This window comes from Etheostoma cragini, chromosome 4 (genome assembly GCF_013103735.1).
Source record: "Etheostoma cragini isolate CJK2018 chromosome 4, CSU_Ecrag_1.0, whole genome shotgun sequence".
NCBI classification, from domain to species: domain Eukaryota; kingdom Metazoa; phylum Chordata; class Actinopteri; order Perciformes; family Percidae; genus Etheostoma; species Etheostoma cragini.
The window spans coordinates 22,012,960-22,029,824 of record NC_048410.1 but is presented as its reverse complement, the minus strand read 5'-3'; the positions used below and the strand labels follow the sequence as shown (position 1 = coordinate 22,029,824).

Genomic DNA, 16,865 nt, shown 5'->3' with positions numbered 1-16,865 from the left:
GCAAGCAACTCAAGTCAAATAGCAACGAGATCAGTATTATAGACTGGTATTACTATTATGAAAGTGCAGGCATTCTGTGCTGTGCTCTTGGGCCCGTCTGGGCCAAGTGAATAGAGCTTCTGCTGTCTCCAGATTCTCACTGGTTTGCTGCCAAAAGGGCTTCATACGTTCAGCAGCTGAGTGAGACTGGAGTGGAAAATAATTCATTCAATTAGGAGATAAAGTAGCTTTCTGCCTTAGAGTGGAGTAGTTTACAGTGCTTTACGAATTATATTCTAAATGCTTGGTAACCTTTTACTTTGAAAATATATATTTTTTCATTTATCTTATGAGGAAATCAACACTTTAAACCAAAGTAAATATTAATTAGTCATTCAATTATTATTGGTGTTTTCCTAAATGAGTACAAAATGGCATAGTTCTTTCCATTGAACTTTATGGAAATGATTAGGGAATATATGAAAAGTTTGTTTGTTTAAATATGTATAATTAGTATATACCAAAACTATGAAATACAAAATCTACTTCGAGGACTTGCAAGACTGTCCCTGTTTTCCTGGATTTTATTAACAGACAGTCAATTAGAATAGTTGTTTTTCACAATAAGCAAAATATTAAGTTGTCTTTTTTTTACCTTTTGTAACCTTTACACTACTTCTTCTGGGAATTTCAGTTTAAATAACACACCATATTGAAAAAGAACAAAACCAGAAATAAAATGATTTATTGACATAAACACGTAGATGTTACATGTAGTTCTCTATGAGGAACAGTAAATTCCTGCTGTAGAAGTCTTGGTGTACACCTAGTTAGACTTGAGATGATTTAGTTATCATGGACAGTATCGTTGAGGGAGGGGGGGGGCGAAGCTGATTTTGGACACGGATATGGATTTAATAATGTATTCAACGATAAAGGCATGAAGCGACAACAATTGTTCATCATAACACAGGGTAGTGTGGTCACCATCCATATATACATGTTCTTCCAGGAATCCAGCACCTCCCTGTTAAAGAAACATTTTAAACGTTAAAATCTTTATTCATCGCTGAGGCATGACATTTTTAGAAACGCTATAAGTGTCCCGCACCTTATGCTGCAAAGACCTCATTCCTTCTGCTCCTAATTTGGGATTGCAACACATGAACAAATAACAACAGGTGTTAGAAAGGAGGCGGAACTGCAGTTGCAGATACTGCAGCAATTCAGAGTCACTTAAAAAAAGGACGGAAATAAAGCTTAACTAAAAAGAATTCTGTATTTTCTTTTAAATATATGTAAAAACTAAGCTTTACCCAGCAGTTATTTATCTAGTATTAAATAAAACTACAACATTACCCAGATTAAGGCTCCAAAAAAATGTTAATGTTGAGCAAGTAACCTGCAATTAAAAGTAGGCTGCTGCTACTGCTGAGTTGAGGAAATGTGATAAAGTTACCTAACCGAGTCCACGAGGGGCCATTGCAGATTTAATTTATGGGTGCCACCTCCTGGACTCTTTCAGTGGCAGAGGCCACCCTTTCCAAGTTTAGCACCCTCCATGTATGGAAAGCAAATCATGGAGAAGGCCGATGTCACCTCAGGACTCATAAAGATCAACCTATCCAATAAATCCAGCTTCATCATTAAACTTTCATTACATTCATTTTCACAAATATCCATGCTGTGCAACTAAACTACAAGTAAAAACTTAAACTTAACCCCAAAAAATAAGACAATTTTATCATGTGTGTATGTTTTATGGTTGATAGGCACTTTTCCTACCCATTTCTGACCTGTGAGAATGTGAATGTTGACTTATTTCTTCTCTGAATCTGGAACCACTGGTTCTGTTGAACACAAAGAAAGGTTATATGCTTTCAGGAGGTATACAACTCAGACACTTATTCCTTTATATAATTATTATAACCATAAATTGATTAAAAAGAGGTTTTAAAGATATATATTTATGCTTACGTTTGACCTCCAGCTTGCAGCTGACAGTTGCTTCTCCGAGAGTGTTCTTGGCTTTGCAGGAGTACACCCCCCCGTCGAAGTTCCCAGGCTTACGGATCTCCAGAGTGCAGATTCCCTGGACGCAAACCTGCCTGTACTTGGGGTCGTCTCCAATAATCATCTGGTTCTTCATCCATATAACCTTGGGCTATAACGAATTATCGGATTAAAAAACGTGATGTCAAAACTATCACCTGAAATGTATACAAGCAGCAGTGTTGTTTCTATGTTTGTGCTAGAGAAACCCTTTTAATTGAAGTGGCCACACAGCAGAATGCCAGTTTGGGAGTTTTAATGTCACTGACAAGGGAGGACCTCCTGGGGGGCCACAGGGAATGTTACAATGTTACATGACCCCTCTGATCTGCCCCCCCATGGCCTCTTAACCTCCTCCCCTACTTCTAACGCAAAGAATGCTAATTCTAGCCTTCTTCAAGACCATCTAGACTCCTGTTCTGTTAGCGACCCAATGGGAATATGAGCCCGAACAGGAGGGCAAGGCTCAGACAGCCAGCGTCCGAGACCAGATTAAGATTTTACACATTCTCAGCTCAGAAAAAAAAAAAAAAAAAAAACACTCACTGCTGCAATACTGCTTCAGACAAGTAGTTTGTGCATATTTGTCATATTAACACTCCTGTTGTCTTTGGCTCAAATTTGACCCCTTTCCAAAAAGTTTCTATATCAGAAATTTGGGTTTCTTTCAAACTAGTTTTCCCCAAAAAGTCACGTGGATGGTTCCCAACAACGCTCCTCACAAGTTAAATAAATAATCAGTTCACTAATTTCTTTGAATTTGTGTGTTTTTTGTCAATTTTATAGCATTTGGAGAAAAAAATTGTAAAAGAACAGAGAAAAAAGAGAGAAAAATGTTAATGAAGTGACAAAAATGTGAACAAATGTCAAATAAAGTGACAAATGTGAAAGGATGTCGAAAAAAGTGACAAATGTAAAAAAAAATAGCTTGAAACATTTTGGGGGAAAAACAAGAACATTTCAAAAGGCTTAGAAAAAGTCGACAAACGTTGAAAAAGTGATAAAATCATTGGAGGAAAGCCGCAAAAGGGTCGAAAAAGACGACCATAACCTTGAGAAAAGGTTTTTTATTTTTCAATTTTGACTCAGAAAAAAAAATAGTCCAGGTCGGCGGGAAGACAACAAGAGGGTTAATTGAGTTATTCTTGTGTGAGCAGGGTTGTTTTGAAAATTCTGCCTTAGTGGTGAGTTCAGTGACAGGCCAGTCGGGAAATCCAGTTTGGAAAACAAACTATATGCAAGCAGATGTGTCGTTTAAAGACAAGAATCAGCTGTGGTGCTAATGTTGTGCTGGAGCTGTTAAATCAGTGGATAAATGGAAGAGACATGACACTGGTCGAGCATGCAGGAACAGTTACTGTACTTTAGGGAATCCCCTGACGGAGCACAGCAGCTTGGTGCTGTAGCCGACAGTGGTGGCTCTGTCGTTCAGAGAGGTGGTGAACTTGGGCGCCTCGGTAAAGTCGCGTTCCTTGTACTCGGGGGGCTTGTAGTCAATGGCTGGAGAATGGAAGAGAAATAAAGATGCATGGATGTTAATAGAGTCTTAATTTGGCCCATTTATTTCACATGCTCATCTCAGGAACTGCAACCCTTCTTAGGAATATGTGTTATGGACCTACTTTATATGAATCAGTTGCCTGTGGATCTATAACCTTCTCATTTAGACTCAAAGGTCTCCTTATTTACTTCCTGAGCTTTCAGAGTCTGCTGAGAGTGGACTTTTGATGGTAGGTTATTTAGTTGTGCATACTGTTCCCAAACGTCAAAAATGAAAGAATAAAGCCGGGTCTACTAGCAGACCACACCAATATTAATGTGGCGTCAGTCGATAATAAACTTTCAAAACCAAAATTAGAAAGTGAATGAGTTGATAGCTTAAGGAAAACAGGGCAAAGAGTATAAAGTGGGGCTGCAACTGATTTTCTCGATTAGTTGTTTGATCTATAAAAATGTCAAAACATGGTGAAACATGTGGATCACTGTTTCCCAAAGTCCAAAAATGACATCCTCAAATGTCTTGTTTTGTCCAAAACTCAAATATATTCCGTTTACTGTCTCAGAGGAGAGACAAAACAAGAACATATTCACATTTTAGAAGCTGGAATCAGAGAAATCTTTTTTTTTTTTTTATTATAAAAAAATGACTCAAACCGATTATTAAAATAGTTGGCAATTAATTTAATAGTTGAAAACTAATCAATTCATCAACTCATCGGTGCAGCTCTGAAATAAAGCAGTAAATGAATTGCTCCGTGGAACCAAAAGTAGAAAGTTACCTGTCTTCAAGATTTTGGCCTCCTCCTTTGCAACGGTAGCGTTCTCGCTCATTCCAACCTTGTTTTCAGCGAACACTCTGAACTTGTAGATGTTGCCCATGATGAGGTCAGAGATTGTGGCATTCAGCCTGTGGTAATGATCCAGCACAGTGAACCAGTCCTGCAGACACACAGCAGGACGAGGTTTAAGGATTCAAGATTTACTGTGAGTACTGTGTCATGGTACCCTGGAAATCCAGAGTTTTCGTGAGAGCACAATTTGAATTTGCTCAGCGAGTCACTCTGGCATCGAGTAATGCTGCTCATTAACTATACCCTTGTAGCCGAGCTGGACCAATTGCATCGGTGTATCTGATATAGGCGGGCCAGAGGTGAGCTAAACAGATGACCAGAGTTTAATCTACCAGTTAGCTCCGCTGGTAGCTGAGTGTATGGGGCTCTGGATACGTCAGCCTGTGCTGTTGTTGTGATTGGTCGTAGTGTTATCCAATTGTGTGCAGTAAGATTTTCAAATGCACCTTTGGTCCCGCCCCTCTAGATGGGCGACTTTCATTGCTCGATGCCAGACCCTTAATCTTTCAAATTTGGGTCTGGATTTCCAGGCTAGTGTCGGGGGGGGGGGGGGGGGGGGGGGGGGGGGGGGGGGGATCTTCCTGCACCCTTTGATACTGAAAAACTTACTCCAGTCTTTTTGTCGGCCTTCTGGACTGTGTAACCTGTGATTTCTGTGTTTCCATTGTCTTTGGGTGGAGTCCATTCCAGAGCCACATTGAAGCCCCAGGTATCCACAATTTTCACACTGGCGGGAGGCCCCGGCAGCTCTGTGAACAACCAACACTTTTGAAATACATAAAAACTAATCATCCACGTATAATTCTTCACTGTCTCATGAACACAGTAATTATACGTCCCTCTGCGTGATGCAACATCTTTGCTCACCGACAATTTGAAGGATGAGTGAAGCCTTGTCTTCGAAGTCCTCCACCTTCACACACATCTCATACACGCCGGAGTCGTCTCTCTCGGCTGTGCGGATAAACAGGATGCTGTCTCTGTCAGTGCTGCGGATGTTCACCCTCTTTGTGTCCAGGGGCTGCCCGTCCTTTGTCCAGGTGACTACAGGTTTGGGTTTACCCTGGTGACAAACAAAAAAATGTATCCAGTAAATATCTCTCAGACAGTGACTTGTGTGGAGTTCTGTAGTTTTATTTATTGTGCATTTACAGGATGATACAGTCATCTTCAGCTTACTGTGAAGGGGATGCTCAGGTTGATCTTCTCTCCAACGTTAGCGACGTATCTCTGCCTGAGGAAACGTGGCAGGCGGACCTTGGGACGATCTAGAGACAAAAACGATTTAATAGTATCAATGAAGGAACAGTGACGACAAGACACAGACACAGCCTGGAAAGGATTGTTAGGATCTGTAAAGAGATTTTTGGAGTGAAACAAAAGGATTTTCGTTTTGCTTTTGCGGCCCACAAATCCTAAAAGAAATCGATGAAGCCACTGAGCTGCTCTAAGCCAATGTCAGCCAGGGGACATCCACCGGAGCCATCAGGGTACGTATGGGCTTTAACTGGTTGTAAAGGTTTCTCCAAGTCGTTTGTACCTTTGGCTTTATCTCTCCACTCTCAGAAGTTGGGACAAGTAGGACTTTGTATGGATTAAAACAAGGGTAAATAAATGTAGAAGTTGCACATAATATTGTCAGGGACAAGAACCAATGGAAAGACGGTTAGTATTTGTGTATGTTTATGTGAATGCATACATATTAGGGCTGGGCAATATATTGATGTTATATCGATATTGCGATATGAGACTTAGATTTTGGATATATCGTAATATGATAAGTGTCGTCTTCACCTGGTTTTACAGGTTGCATTACACTAAATTATGTCATTTTCTGAACTTACCCGACTGTTCCTGTTCTATTAATGAACTTTACCCACTAAGTCATTAAATCATTTCTGGAGAATATTCATAAAAAATCTCAGTGTGTAAATAATATTTTGTTAAAGCACTAATAGTCAACCATAAAATGTCGCAATATCAACATTGAGGTATTTGGTCAAGAATATAGTGATATTTGATTTCTCTATTTTGCCCAGTTGACACGTACAATTGCCATATTGGGACAAATTTAAACAGAAAATAAATCAGCAAATTGAAAACATAGAGATGTAAAACTTGCATGTAGGGAATGTAAATCATTTTAAATATGAAGAGGTGTGAGAAAATCAGAGGCGTGAGGTGCCCTGGTGGCTCATCTGTGCTTCCCTAATCTCCCCTCATTGTGCATAAACTTGTAAAAAGCCCACTAAATCATCCTAAAACAAAGAAAATGACACGGATAGTTAGCCACTGTGACGTTTGAAACGATACCATGCCTCAGAAGGATCTTTGCTGAGGCTCATTTGTAAAAGTGATTTGGTGAGAGGCACCACCTGCTGAGTCCAGCAAAGCAACATTTGTCAGGACTCTAAATAAAGAAAGCGTCCTGCAGTATATCACCTCTCCTCATGACGCACGATCGGGAGATTCAGTTACTGAAACTCACGTCAGAGTGCATTAAAATCATAGATAAATTAAGCACGGAAACTGGAACAAGAAGCATTTTGTGTAAAGAAAAAGTGAGATGTACATGTTAGAATGCATAAACAGCATGTTAAGTGTCTTATCACTTGACTCAGAGGATTAGGCTTAATGAGTGTTCTCCCTGCAAAGTCCGTGGCATGCTGCAAAATAAACAGGGAATCTCTGGAAGTGTCATTAGATTTGGGTGTCACCTGAGAAGCTAGCTCCATATCCACCACCCCCACCCGCTGGAATTTACCCTCCACCCCCTTCTCCTGCCCCACAGCCCCCACCTGCTTGCAGTCAGATTACTTGTCACCATTGATCTTCATGCCCCCCCCCCCCCCCGTATGAATCCTAGCAGGGATCACAAAGCAATGCCAACGCCTCCTCAGAACAATCCGGGTTAATGACTAGGACATCCCAGCTATTTTTCCAAAAGCTAGTTGGTCATTTTGTCGGAAACCATTCATGAGTTGTTTCTGTGTGTGGGGGAACGCCTGCTAGGGTAAACATGAGGGTAAACATGGACGTGTGAGTATTGAAATATTGCCGACTGGGATCAAATTGCCATTCCTTCTTGTTCGGCTCTTCGTTACGCATAACGATGATATACGAGCGAGAACAAGTAACGTAGCTCCTCTTTTCAGGCCCTCGGGTCCAATCGTCATTTTCCCACAAATCACTTGAGAGATGCCGTCTGTGATTAACACTGTAAGGTGTACGGCATCAGTAAAACCCGTCTACTTAACAAGTGCATCATTCTGACACTGTGGTTTGGTGGGTCAGTGTTTCAAGTCAAAGTGGAAAGGAGTGAGGCCTCAGTTCTAACGTTAACAGTGCAGGTACAGTGTGTGCCAACGGGACACGGGCGGCCGAGATGAAAACATTGCTGAGCTGCTCCATTTTGACTCCTGCACTCGACAACTCTACTTTAATAAATAGCTCTATGAAGTTCAGTCCAGACCTGTGTCAAATAGTATTGTCGCATATTTATTTATCTTTACAGATGGATTAAACTAATCCTGCAGGATTATGCTAATCACATAGCTAATCCCATAAGATTAGTGGAAACCCAGTCTATGCTGTGTCCTAATATAATAAACCCCAATTTTAAGTAAAGATTTATATGTCTAAAATAAAAGAAAACGATTGTTTGCAATCTGATTTAAATTTTTGTCATGGTAAAGTTAAGATCCAGATGCATGTCATACCTGGGGCAAACAGAACCATATTTAAAAAAATGAATTAAGAAAATGGCCTAATGATGACTTTTTACACTGATTCCTGGTTATTGTGTTTCAATACACTTTGTAAGTACTATGTTTGTATGTATGGTGTATGTGGTATTTCATATTTAGTCGATGATGTAATTGTGCATATATTATTAAAATAGTTTTTTTACTTTTCTGCATTTAATGGCTCCGCTTGTAATCTTTTTGTATATTCACTGACCCATTTAGGAAGCCTTTTCCCACTTTTTACTGTATATTGTATTTAGCTTTCTAGTATCAGTGTTTTTTAAAGCTCATGTTTACGATGCATCTGTTCTCGTAAATTCATTAGCTCCTTTGACACTTCAGTTTCCATGTGTTGGATCAGTTACTTTTATCTTAAATGACATTTATTTGTGATAGAGGAAGTAGTTCATTTCTTGTGCTTATTACTATATGTTGAGTTATGCTCTGAGCTGAAATGGATCTTGAACACTACTTACTAGCGACCTCCTTCACCAGGACGGCCTCGGGGAGGGCGACAGGCGGGCTGCGGCCGCCAGCGTTCACAGCTACGACACGGATCTTCAGACGGTCACCGGTGGTCTGGTTCTTGATGACGAAGCGGCAGGACTTCTGCAGCTCCTCATTAACTGCTTTCCAGTCCTCAGCTGAATGGGGAGATTATACAAAATGAAGGCCGAGCTCTTGTTCATCTTAATATTTAAGGATAAAGACTGATCATAGAGCGTGCCGACAGTGGAAACTGCAGGCGGACAGAGAGGAAAACATCTAATTCATACAGCATTAATGAATTGCGACAGTTGGCACAGCTTGTTGCGCAGCTCTGTAACAGAACTAGAGTGATTATGTTTGACATAAATTATCTTTGTGGTATTAGACATGAAATTGCTGTTGTGTCCTTGCCCTGTCTACTAAATCAAGCCTGCATTGAACTGCTGCTGATATTAGCTTAGGGCTGTTATTCTAAAAGCAGAACCTCCAGCAAGACCATAGCAACTCCTAAAATGCCTCTTTCCTTGTAGGGAGAGGTTAGGTAGCTCATAATATAACTCTCGGAGTGACACTTCGGGGACAGCTGTAACAGATATGGCTGACCCACATCAAAACAGCAATTTAGCACGTTCCTGGGTGTATATGAAAAGCATTTTAACAGTAAAGATAGCATTGTAGATATTATAGATAAGGTGATACTTTCTGTAAAAACCTAAAATGAGCTGTCAAAATTATTCATAGGTCAGCTGACATTTTTGTCACACATGCCGGTATTCAGTGCTTGAGATCAAGAGCAGGACTTACTTCCATCCTTGCAGATTTCAATGGTGTATCCATCCAGACCGGAATTGCCGACGACCTCTGGCTGGCTCCAAATGATTGTGACTGAAGTGTCATTCTTATCCTCAACAAAAAGATCCACTGGGGCACTCGTGGGCTCTACAGACGCCACACAAAAAAACACATTTCATTATTCAACTGACATTTCCAAAAGGCAGTCATTTCAATCAGAAGTCAATTTCAAATTGGGGTTCATAAGAGATGAAGTTCTTTATATTAACACCGTAATAAAATGAGAGATGACGGTTGAATCTAATTGCTCTGAGATGAAGTTTCCTTTCTGAATAGACCTTTACCTTTGGGTGGGGGTGGTGGAGGTGAGGGCGGTTTAAGCTCTTCTGGCGGAGGAGCTTCAGCTGGTGTTAAAAAAAATATTTACATTATTAGCAGCGTGTAATCAGCAGAGCGACGCTACAGAATCAAATAAAATCCAGTTTCTGACTGTACTTTATAGCTTCACAATTCTATATACCGTAATCCAGTTTGTCTCAAATGCCTAAAATCCTCTCAGATTCTACAGAGAGGAGTGAACAGGAACATGTTCTGTTTTACCATCAGCAGGTGCTTCAGCATCAACAGCGGGCGCAACTTCCTCTGCAGCTGGAGCGGCAGCAGCTATTATTAAATGTTAGATGTGAATAATTAGTGCATTGGGATGGCAGCATGGGATGGGACATGTTCGAAACAAATGATCCGTGGGTTGAGACTGCAGACTGTGATCAAAGTGTCATAAAGTAGTTAGTGTTAGCTTTAAAGTACGAGGTTGAAGATTCAAAAAGTAATAAAGTATGATGTCTGTGGTTGCTCATGTGATTTCTGTACCATCAGCAGGGGCCTCAGCAGTAGCAGCAGCTGGCGTTTCTTCTGTGGAAGCGGCAGCTGATATTAGAGGTTAGAAGATATCGGGATTAGATAGTAGTGCAATTGTCTTTTAGTGTAAGAGGTTAAAGTTTTAAGAATTCTTAAACAAGATCTTTGTTAATACTACGTTTTACCATCTGCAGGGGCCTCAGCAGCAGCGGGTGTTTCCTCTCTAGCAGGCGCAGCGGCTATTATAGGTTAGTGGTAAACAGTAGATGCATAACATTTGGGAAATATGTTCAATATTTCAAAATCCTTATAAAGGAGGTTAAATCTATTAAATTAAAAAGGGGTAAAGTTCAAATAAAGAGCAATGGGTGAGTTAGGTGGTCACTGAGATACGCCCTCATACCACTTCTGCAGCAATACCATTTCTGCAGCAATTAGAGGTTCAGAAAAAAACTTTTTTTTTAATAAACAGGTTTTAATATTCGTTATATAACTACCTTGACCAGTTTAATGTATCCAAGATATTAAGGTGTGTTAATGTGTGTTCGTTAGGGGAGCTTTCATTGAAGTAGCTAGCATATAAAAGCGCATATTAGCTTGCAAGCTAACATCACACAGTGTTGGAGGAATCCAAGCAGGCGCTTTGAGCAGTTAGCATGCTTTTCACGTTTTACGTCGAGGGTACAACTTCTTGCACACGGCACTTTCACAATGAGTGCGCGTGCGGAAAGGTTACCGCGGGCTTACCATGAGGTGAACCGACTACGTAGGCTTTAATTAAAAGGTTAGCTAATTAATCCAAGGTTCATCCACTGAGAAATAAAAACTGAAGATGAACTGTATGCCGTATAACGGGGGGTAACTCGTGGCTCACGAGCCGCTGCGCTCGGTGCATTACCATCTGCGGGTGGAGGGGTGGGCTCTTCCTCGGCAGGGGCAGCAGCCTCAGCGGGTGCAGCTTCCACCTCAGCCGGGGCTGGGGCGGTTTCGGCTGGGGCGGCTTCGGCCGGAGCAGCCTCAGGAGCCTTCGCCTCCTCTTTCTTGGCTGGTTCTTTCTTAGCCGCCTTCTTGATCGGGGCAGGCTTGGACGGCATGTTGACGGTTGCAGCTAATTCCCAATGCGGTTAGGTCCGACCTTGGATATGGATCCAATGCCGACATTCCTGCGGGGGTGGCAGGCTTAAATAGGTCCCGGCAGGTTCAGGCACCGCCTCTTAATGTATTACATGTAACAGATACTGAGCACCATGTCTGACTCAGACATCTATGTCTGTTTGTCTCACTCATTAACACTCACTGTAGGCCTACATCAACGACTGTACATAATCTATAACTAATTCACTTTAAGTGTGTCATAATTAATAATACAATCGTGGCAAATTGAATTAAATTATGCTATTCAGTGTATTTATGATCAGGATTTATGTTTATGGTAAAAAGCAATATAGAATTGTATTACTGTTTTTAATCCTACAACATTCCTATCGTCTCTATATGCTCATTTAAAGCTTTTCTTTCTTTCCTTTCTGTCACTGGGCAGTGAGCTGGGATTGGCCAAAGTCTCCCGCACGTCACGCAAGTCTAGTTTTCTCTTAGATCACTTGAGTTTTAGTATGAAAAAAATTGTTATTGATTTTTTGCCCAATGAAGCCAAAAATAAAGAGTTCCTACCACAACCCCCCCCCCCCCAAAAAAAAATGTCTTATATATATATATATATATATATATATAATGTAGTTCTTATTACCGAATCAACACTGTCAAACTGACACAAGAAGCAACAGAATAAATATAACATGTATTTTATTGATTCCAACAACCAGTGATAGGTGGATGAAAGCCTTCAGAAACATGCCTTATCCATGTATGGATCCAACTCTAAAGAAATATACCCTTCTCTCAAGCATGATTTTTTGTTTCCCTGTCCCTTAATGATTGTTGCCGCATCCAGAATGCTGACCTATTTACAATCTTTACAGTGATGTCCTGTACAAAATAGAGAAATTAAGTTTTACAAAGGATTCTTTAGAAAAAGAAAAAGAAATATCAAACATTTGGAGTATTAAAAGGCAAAACATTATCTAGAATGATTTTCCTAACAATACAATGTCAGGTTTTTTTCTCATTACAGCAAGTTTACATGCATTTACAACACTTAGAAACCCTTAACATTTGCACTTCAGTGACATTAGATATCGCATAACTTTTTCTTTTTTGTAATCTTAGTTTAGTACCCACAACAAGCTTTGCAGAAATATGACTATTCAGCAACCTGTACTGGCTAAATAAATCAAATTCATCTCTTTATCTGGTTTGATTCTACATAAAATCAACTATGCAATCAGTGAAGTGCTGATTTTCTTGTCGTTTGACCATTTACAAGTCCAGTTATGATACCTTTTGTTGCCATTCATAAGGACAAAACATATGAAACACCTTCCAAAGTGCTTCATTTCTTTAACTACATCTATGAACCCTGTTCTCAATGCAACACCACACAAATCCTCTTCTCTTTAAGGCTCAGTAGCACCTGCTAAAATAACCTTCCACTTTGGTCCCATGGTGCAATTTGGTCCAAATTAGCAATTCAAAGACAGACCAGATGAAAATACTGCATTGCACATGAGGATCAGACATTTGCTGATTGCCAACACCAGTAGAAGTTGCTGCATAGTCCTGATACACCAGTAAGCAAACACAAATCACAGCTACTACAGAGCAACAGGCACAACAACCAGTGAATGAGATGAGAAGCTGGAGCTGATGGCTTACTTAACCTGCAGAAACAGACCAGGGTTGGTAATACTGTCTAATACCGACATATTTACAAAAACTGACATTATTCTCAATCGGCATGTGACCAGTGTGAGAGTCACTGGCCTTTTGGTATCTTTTTGCTCTTTGAGGTCTTTAATTCCTTAATTTATTTTAAGTTTATTATGTGACCAATCAGAGCTGCGGAGTAGCTTGAAGTTCTGTTATCAGCCTTAAAGCAATTAGCAGCTCAGATACAATTGAAAATGTTTAACTTTCTTATTGAGCTGTCATAAAAGTGGTCTGACATTCATTAACAGGATTTATGTACATGTGAAGTTTAGTCTGAGCACCTAAATAATGACACAGGTGAATTATATTGACAATACCACTTTGTCGGTCTTTTACTCCATTAGGGCTTTTTTATTTTATTTTTTTTTTTACAAAAATTGACACAAAGTGAAAAAATGTTTAAGTCTTTTGCTTTTTACTCTTGCCTTGGAACAACTACTCTCCATAGTCACTTTGCACTGTGTCGTGTACCCATGACTGTCATTTACGTGTAAGTGTTCTGAAATATGAATACCGCACAACACTACCATCTACATTGTCTGACATGACTTCACTGTCTCTACAAAATGTCTTCAACAGTTATTCAACATCTCCTAAAAATATCAGACATTATCTTCCAGATGTATTTAATTGACATTACTTAAGTGTTGTCATTTCTACTGTATGACATAAAACTCTGCTAACCTAGCCTGAAAGTCTACGTGATCTTTGTTCAACACTGGAACAGTCTGGAACCTTGTTGAAGAAAAGAGCACCATGCGTACCTAAATGATGATAATAAGTGTTAGAATGAAACTTTTTAATTCTGTTTGTGAAGTGCATGAACTCTTATAAAGGAAAATGGGCAAAGGTAGCTTTAAAATCACTCTACTCAGACATTGTTCAAAATGTTTTGCAGTGGAACGTTGCAATAAGGCTTCTTTTAAAAGCACCTACTACATGAGTGATACTGTTCTATGGTTGTTTTTTCTATACATTCATGGTTGAACTGAAACCACTAACTTGACAGTCAATACACATGATTAATTAAAGTACAGTATTTGGTTCAGTATATTAGACATTTGCACCAACTAATATAGATAAAATAATTTGATGTAGCCTGATTGTATGTACATAATATATACAGTAACTACTCTGAATGTGGAGTGAAAGATAAAAAAAGAAAATTGACTCTTTCCAAGATAAATGTTACAGAAAAAAACTGAATTGGATTCAAATAGCATTTGCTCAATCTATTTTAGCCAGAGGGTGTTTGTTATGTTACATAATCCCTGTGTAATAACTATCTAATACCTGATATATATGGCAACATTGGTGACACATGTTTTACATGAAGCAATTCATAAAACTGCAGTAAGTGCTTGGAAATGATGGTACTGTGCAGCGACAAAGTGATGAACTCACATCACTGATAAATTAGTTTTGTTTTATGCAAAAGAGTATGACAGCAAGTTTAAATAACTTATAAGCCATAATATTAATAAAGATGAATACAATATGTAAAAACATATACTGATAAGTGATCCTTTAACATTTCATATTGTTGAAAAAAAGAAAGAAATGGAAAATAAAAAATAATGAGGGTTGAAGAAATAAGTGATTCCTGACTGTCTTATGATATTGATGAAAGCACCAGTGTACTCTGCTAAAGTTGAGGTGACATTGACGTCTTTGTTAAGGCATTTCATTTGTTTTACCTGCTCAGGATGTAAAGTTCAGGATTGCATATGTATAAGATTTGGCCTCAAAGACTTATACAGTCGATATGTACCAAGGAACTTTGCAATAAATAGTAGCATCTGTCATGCTGTCATACTCTTTTCCAAAAATTAGTCACCATAATTGAGAATAGTTCCTGCTGACAGGCACTCCGTATCCCATTATGCACTTGAGCACAACACAGGATGGACTGCAAGGACAGAAATCACCTGAAGTGAAAGTGCTGAGACGATTTTTGGTGATCTCTTAGCACCGATCCAAGAGCACTGAGTGCTAACGTGGTGGGAAAAGGAAACTGAAGTCAATGTCATCCAGTCAAATACACAGTAAAGTAATATAGTTCATTCAATACTTGTGAAAATTTTTTAAAAAATACTGTATGTAATGAAATGATTTGTAATTACCCAGTTATACATTTAACCTACTGCTGGCCTAATGACAGTTTTAATCACCCTACAACCCCTTCTGAGGGATCCTTTGTTCCTGAATGTACACTGCGTCCTTGCAGTGGACAAAAAAAAAATCAAAAATCAAATATGAAGTGTTAAGTGTAAGCTTTGTGTTCAAAGTCTAGGCAGGCTAGGGTCTTCTTTGTCTGGGGATTCAATGTAATTGGCAGCTTCTTGAAGTTTCAAAAGCATTGCCATCTACAACAAAGAAGAGAAAGTTGAGAAATCAGCAATACTGAAGGATCCATTTCAGTTTTTAAGTATTTTACAAAGTTGATAATTCAGACGGGGAAAGAAGAAAATAAAAAAAATCATGACGTGCTCTCTTACCAGGGGATCAGATTCCATGGAGCTGGGTGGAGTCTCCTTGTGAGGCCTCTCCTCGCAGGGCTGACCGGGGCTGCTGGAGCCGATGCTGGGGGGAGGCAGGTGGAACAGCTTTGCTTGGTCCTGCTGGGCAGACGGCCAAGGCAGGGTGCCTCTGACCCACTCCACTGGGTCCTCCCATTCCGCCTTCTGGCCGTGGACCTGAAGAGTCACAACATATTTATTACCAAAACTATTACACTCAAATTAAAGTGCAAACATTCCTGTGAAAGGGGAAGCCCCCAGCCCTCCGTGTGGAAGAATTCAAAAACTAGCTGGAGACCTTTTTCTAAATTAGTTGGCTGTGGTTTCTTACCTTGATGCCGTCCTTGGCCCCCTCTTGCAGGTAAGGAATAATAGAGTGGTTCCAAAGATCAATGAACCAGGATCGAAACTCATCCACCGTGACCGGGCAGGACAGGAAAAAGCAGGGGCCTGAGGGGACACGGGAGGAGAAGGAGGAACACTAAGGACACATAAGACATCATTCACACTAAGGTCCTCAATATTCCCTATGAAATAGAAATGCAGCAAGCTCTCTTCAGTCCTGAAGTCACACCCGATCCTTCTGATGAGAGTGTGTTTCATACCAATGAGAAAGTCCGACGTGCTGTGCTTCTCCAGGAAGGCGTGCAGATGATACCACAGTTTGGGCACCCAGTCCAACACCCTGATCAGGTCCTCGTTGGTCAAGCTTCTCTCATCCTCAGACTCCATCAGCTTCCTGTGCAAGTAGCGCACCAGGAAGCCGTTGGCTGGCTCCACGTTGTTGGAGAAGGTCACCATCCTAAGATGATGAAAGGCACATGCCAAAAAGTCATCTCCAAACACAAACTTACAAGTTTGTACATCAGAGGGCATTTCTATAGCCACATATGGGATTAGCCTTCTTATCAGTCCTCCATCAACATTAGAGGTTACAGTTTAAATTAGACCCATAGGGACTGACTGGTTGAAAATTGGATTGAGAAATGGTACTTCCTATATTTTGACTGAGGAAACCCAATTAACCCACCACAATTTAGTTACATTAAGAACATACATTCTTATTTAGGTCTTGTTTGATTTAATTTCCATTTGGCTAAATCCTCTTCCCTTGTCAACGTGACAGTATCATTCAAGTAAATGTATTAAAAAAAACAGTTCTGCTATTGTAATCGGTCATAATAGTAATAATATCATAATTTTAGTTAACAAAATGTTGCTTTGACAGTTTCACAGTCAAATCCTAAATTTTT

The 16,865-nt window shown here is 39.9% G+C and overlaps 2 protein-coding genes across 20 annotated transcripts in view; both read right to left on the bottom strand.

Annotated features, from left to right (window-relative positions):
* Positions 1–695: 695 nt before the first annotated feature.
* On the bottom strand, positions 696–11,436 carry mybphb (myosin binding protein Hb). Of its 7 annotated transcripts, none has more exons than XM_034870635.1 (16): positions 11,166–11,436; positions 10,453–10,506; positions 10,280–10,336; positions 10,010–10,072; positions 9,754–9,813; positions 9,422–9,556; positions 8,605–8,772; positions 5,562–5,650; positions 5,250–5,445; positions 4,992–5,131; positions 4,311–4,470; positions 3,395–3,531; positions 1,957–2,143; positions 1,776–1,829; positions 1,091–1,122; positions 696–1,006 (listed from the first exon to the last, which is right to left on the bottom strand). In XM_034870635.1, the coding sequence occupies exons 1-14, from the start codon at positions 11,359–11,361 to the stop codon at positions 1,798–1,800; spliced, it is 1,674 nt and encodes a 557-aa protein (XP_034726526.1). In that variant the 5' UTR covers positions 11,362–11,436; the 3' UTR covers positions 696–1,006; positions 1,091–1,122; positions 1,776–1,797. The 7 variants fall into 7 exon arrangements, with proteins under 7 accessions (XP_034726526.1, XP_034726525.1, XP_034726528.1 ...); XM_034870634.1 differs by having other exon boundaries at positions 705–1,006; positions 1,765–1,829; positions 11,166–11,435; XM_034870637.1 differs by lacking the exon at positions 10,280–10,336 and having other exon boundaries at positions 705–1,006; positions 1,765–1,829; positions 11,166–11,435.
* A 617-nt stretch (positions 11,437–12,053) lies between these two features.
* The window catches only part of nav1b (neuron navigator 1b), a 74,701-nt gene continuing 69,889 nt past the window's right edge, over positions 12,054–16,865 (bottom strand). For all 13 annotated transcript variants that reach the window (XM_034870621.1, XM_034870620.1, XM_034870622.1 and 10 more), the window contains 4 exons: positions 16,218–16,414; positions 15,944–16,062; positions 15,592–15,789; positions 12,054–15,459 (listed from right to left, as the gene is read on the bottom strand). In XM_034870621.1, coding sequence (XP_034726512.1) covers positions 15,376–15,459; positions 15,592–15,789; positions 15,944–16,062; positions 16,218–16,414 — 598 coding nt within the window. In that variant the 3' untranslated portion in view covers positions 12,054–15,375. The remainder of the gene's footprint in view (positions 15,460–15,591; positions 15,790–15,943; positions 16,063–16,217; positions 16,415–16,865) is intronic.

Bases quoted from the DNA above. Each gene is read 5' to 3' on its own strand.
- mybphb (XM_034870635.1), bottom strand. From the start codon at position 11,361: ATGCCGTCCAAGCCTGCCCCGATCAAGAAGGCGGCTAAGAAAGAACCA. The intron at 4,471-4,991 runs GTAAGTTTTTCA...GTGTGTCTGCAG, and splicing joins AGGCCGACAAAAAGACTGGA to GACTGGTTCACTGTGCTGGA. The intron at 1,830-1,956 runs GTAAGCATAAAT...TGTGTTCAACAG, and splicing joins CTGCAAGCTGGAGGTCAAAC to AACCAGTGGTTCCAGATTCA.